Genomic DNA, 4,550 nt, shown 5'->3' with positions numbered 1-4,550 from the left:
AGCCGCTCGCCCTCGCCTGCCAATCACCCGTTCCATCACATGCTTTTAGCTTTTCCCCCTTTTCTCACATCTGGTGATGGAGCTGAACTGAACTCGCTGAACTGTCACGTTTATTATAGACCACTTTGCTTCATGATACGGAGGATGATCACCATGGAAACAGCCCAGACACTGGCGAACTGCGCAGGAACGAATGGGTTGATTGATATTATGGGCTTTACATGTGTCAAGACACCACGATCGCATCATTAGACACCAACAACCAGGATAGGACAACACACCTCACAGTTGGAAACACTGTTCATAAAGAGGCTTTTCTGCTCAGGACAGTTGAAAAGAGTAACAGTAGGCTTTTTAAAATCAGATTTCCCCCCACACTAGACATGTAAACCCCATGAAATCAGCTCTTTTAAAAAGCAATGTTGCTACAGGCACATGTCGATGTGAAATAAGTAAACAGCAGACAGGCAGCTTTCCCTCTGGTTGATTTTTTATTTGCAGTTCTTTACATTTTAGAAAAAGAATCCAAGGATTTTGCCTCCTGTATGTTTCCGTCTGGCCTCTTCGTGGTCCATGATGCCAGCTGAGGTGGTCAGCACAATGTATCTGCGGAGAGAGAGAGAGAGATCAATGCATTACACTTACAGCTCAGTGCATCGCTATTCATGACAGCATCAATAGTGCAGCACAGGAACGGACAAAAGAAAAACTTTAGAGCAAAACTCTACAAAGTAAAGCGTGAACAAAGACGAGACATTAATGACCAAGCAAATTCCATTATGCCAAGCAGTGATGGACTCGACCTTTACGTGGCCTTACCAGCTTTCTCTGCTACAAGCTACAAAATCAAAAACTGCTCTTTATGAATACAAATTATACTTTAGAAAAAGGATTCACACACAAACAAGTGAAATATTTCACCACAACAAACTTCTTCATTCCAAACCTTTTTGATAACAGAAAGTGGCCATGTTCAGTTTCAGAACGGACATTTAAATACAAGGTTCAAGTCGACTTAAATGTTGATAAATTACTATTAATCTGAACCACATAATGATTCTTCAAACCACAATTATGCTACTGTGCATCCTCAATGTTTTACAAAACCAAACCATAGTGTTTCTATTAACAGTATGTTCTCCACAGACAAAAACATACAGAAATCCGTTATAAAGCTCATGCTTTGTCAAATAAGCCTGGACTATGGACGATAAAGCTCATCGTAATACAAATATCCACATCAGCAATGCAAATTACCAGCGACAGCTGTCATAAATGTCAGAATGTTGATTTTCTTTTTTTAAAAGTTGTAATAAGGATTTTAAACTACACTAATCTAAAAATTAAAAAATTCAACACAATCAGAATATCAGATTTCAAACAGTGTTTCAGCAACACACTAAAAGATTGATATAATGAACTTGTATCGTAATATATCACAAATATTAGTTGTTGAATTACTGCCCAGCCCTAATAAATCAAACCCTCCTGTACGCGGCAGTGGTCTTGTGTTCAGCTTCAGAAAAACCACAGATTCCATCTGTCTCTCAAACTTTAACAAGGAGCCCATTTGTATTCAAGTGAACCAAGCAGACACTCAATATTTTATCTAAGACAACGTGAAGGCGAGGAGAGAATCATAACTTATCAGAAGATGGCTTTGTCCAGCACATCAACACCACTGCACCACCAAGACACAAAACTGCAAATGTTAAATCTCATCAGCTCACCATTTTACACAACTCTCCTGATTAAAAATAAATGAATATTGATCAGGTTTCCCACATCAACCATACTGGAGGCCTAAGCAATAAAAGCTGATCATACCCTCTCTCGCAGAAGAAAGCTTCAAAACACTAGACTTGTAGTCTATTTAAAACCAGAGCCCACAAGCTTCACTGTAGGCCTTTATCTCAATTCTCATTAGTATCACAGTGACATTTCAGCTTCATTACAGATCTGGTGGACAAGATTCTCACCCAAACTGTCTTGAGGGCAACAGGTTGTTCTGCCACTTCTCCAGGTCCTTGAGCTGGAGATCAAAACGTGGACTGATCACACCACACTAAAGGAGGGAGAGGAAAAAAAGAGACTGGTTTATGCTTCAGAATTATACACAAGGCACCAAACAGACATGGGATGAATGATATAAAACGTGCAGTTGGCTTTGAAATATCCCCTTAAATTCACTCAGCATAAATGCATTTACAAGCATGTACAAATGTATTCACATCAGTCCTCAGTGATCTGATCACAGCCAGATCATGACAAGCACAGGTCTGAATATTGAGTCATTTGCAGTCGGGCTGAAACATTTAACAGGTTTGAATGTTTTCTGATTTTTCAGCTTGTTAAATGAGAATATTTATTAAAACTGAATAATTTAGATTTGAGGACAAAGGATGTGTGAGAACATCCTTTTCAGGTTTGATGTTCAGATTTGAGCTCCTGTTTACTTTTCATCTCCCTCACATGCAGATGCACACCGACACAACACCCCAAAAGCAGACCCCATCATTACTTAAAAACATAACTTCTTTCTCACAGACAGAGCATAGAAAAGCATACTCAGGACCTACTTCAGAAAGACTACTTTATTAATCCCTTTAAGGGGTTCCCTTGGGTAGGTAAAAATTCAATGCTGGGTTCCAACAGGTCTACTTGGCCCATTTGGAGGATGGATTTTAATGCCAGGGTTTTCCCAACTAGGCTTTAAATTTGACATTTCCACAGAAACGGGGGTGTGCAGCTCATGCTGTAGAGTACTAGCATTTAATGGTGTATACAAGCAGATAAATAACATGGTACAAGTGCACAGACACAGCCATCATCATGCTTTGCACATGCATCATACAGCAGGTTGTTTGGCGGGACCTTACCTTGTTCAGCCTGCCTGTGAGATTGACGACAATTTTTCCGGCTCTGTGGTCATCGATGATCTCAAACTCACCAATGTAACCTGAGGGGTGCAAGTGAAACACAAGATGAATCAATAATCTGGATTTGATGCCACATCACTTCTCAAGCACATGGGGACATATTATCCCACTTGTGGCAACTTACCGTGCTTCATCATGACGGTGAGGAAGCGCACAATAACCTTGGAGCAGGGCCTGATGAGGACCTGGCGTTTCCCACGCTTCTCAGCATTGTTGATGCATTTCAGAGCATCTGCGAGAACGTTCATGCGCACCATGATGCCTGTGGACACGAAGACACGAGCATTAAGTGTCAATGTGTGGTATATAGACCATTAGACCATAAGCCGACAGAGAATTAACCAGCTTTTAATTAATTTCAGCATACATCACAGATCATCTGAACTATCACACCTAAACATTACGACACTTGTGACCATAACAATTTATACCTGAGAACAGCTAACTCCGGGTAGGACCCAAGTTTAAAACATAATGACCAACACAGTGGAGATAAAGGCGCATAGACTAGGGCACAACCTAGTCAGTTAGCACACATCAAGCTAGCATTCATACAATTCGCCAGGTTATCATATAACACAAACAATGGTTAGCAACATAGCATACAATATAGCACGTAGGTTAAAAATTCTGACGATACAAGCGAACAGTACACACAGCAGACGGCGCTGCTTTACTCGAGTTTCCCCCACAAAAAGCATGGTCCACAGGAGAGTAGCTACCTAGCATAGCCGGCTGTATTAGCACAGTGTACGTATTCAACGGTAGAAACCATGGTAGAAACTGGACCGAGTGCGACAAAATGTGTAGCTCACGAACATTAACTGAGATTTTAGAGTTTGTATTTTTTTATTACGGTGAAAACTAGGTTCCCGTGTATGTGAAGCTAACGGCACATCAACGCGCCTCGAAAGCACAGACTCCCAGGGCCGGACACAGGGATCGTCCGGTGGGCTTTCAGACTAACCTGTGCCCAATATCTTCCACAAACCGAGACGATACTCGTCTCAAAATGTTACTATGGTGTTTCGCTTCAAGATGACCACATAAACGGGACATTTGACAGTTAGATGCTTCAGATACTTTAAAGATTGAAGGTGGCAGCAGAAAGAGACATCTTACCGGTTCTGCAATATGGCGGAAAGAGGAAGTAGAAAAAAGCTGCAATGCAATATGGGTAAAAAAAAATCGAAGATCTTTTCACGTAAGGATGGCCCACGCCTGCGCGAAAACAATGTCATTTATATCCTGCAAAATAACACCATTGTTGTGCCAATGTAAATGTACACTGATAGTATTTAATTAGCGTGTTTGTTTGGCTTTTATCAGACAGTTAATGTTAAGATATAGTTAAAATATGCGCTTTTATTCAAGCACATTTATGGATACTGTGTTGTTAGGTCACTTTTAAAGAATATCTTATTTTAACAACATACTATAACATACATTATTCACAATCCTACTGTCATACTATACACTAATCTCAGTCCAAAAGGAGTCATTTATATATATATTGAATTATATATACTACATTATGCATGAGCTTCATAATAACAGCCATAATAATATGGTACATTTGTCACAAAAGAACCAAAGAAAAGGTTTCAATTG

The 4,550-nt window shown here is 40.1% G+C and overlaps 1 protein-coding gene across 1 annotated transcript; it reads right to left on the bottom strand.

Moving 5' to 3' along the window:
• Window positions 1–478: 478 nt before the first annotated feature.
• rps15a (ribosomal protein S15a) lies at window positions 479–4,097 on the bottom strand. The gene is made up of 5 exons (XM_083905860.1): window positions 4,062–4,097; window positions 3,064–3,201; window positions 2,880–2,959; window positions 1,980–2,065; window positions 479–606 (listed from the first exon to the last, which is right to left on the bottom strand). The coding sequence occupies exons 2-5, from the start codon at window positions 3,194–3,196 to the stop codon at window positions 513–515; spliced, it is 393 nt and encodes a 130-aa protein (XP_083761986.1). The 5' UTR covers window positions 3,197–3,201; window positions 4,062–4,097; the 3' UTR covers window positions 479–512.
• Between the last annotated feature and the right edge of the window lie 453 nt (window positions 4,098–4,550).

This window comes from Microchirus variegatus, assembly GCF_963457635.1.
Source record: "Microchirus variegatus genome assembly, chromosome: 19".
Lineage (NCBI taxonomy): Eukaryota > Metazoa > Chordata > Actinopteri > Pleuronectiformes > Soleidae > Microchirus > Microchirus variegatus.
The sequence above is the reverse complement of the archived record's forward strand: the minus strand, read 5'-3'. Positions and strand labels throughout refer to the sequence as shown.

Excerpts from the sequence above, each read along its gene's own strand:
- rps15a (XM_083905860.1), bottom strand. The coding sequence starts at position 3,196 with ATGGTGCGCATGAACGTTCTCGCAGATGCTCTGAAATGCATCAACAAT. Across the intron at positions 2,066-2,879 it reads TCACAGGCAGGCTGAACAAG|TGTGGTGTGATCAGTCCACG; the intron begins GTAAGGTCCCGC and ends TCCCTCCTTTAG. Across the intron at positions 607-1,979 it reads TTGCCCTCAAGACAGTTTGG|ATACATTGTGCTGACCACCT; the intron begins GTGAGAATCTTG and ends CTCTCTCCGCAG.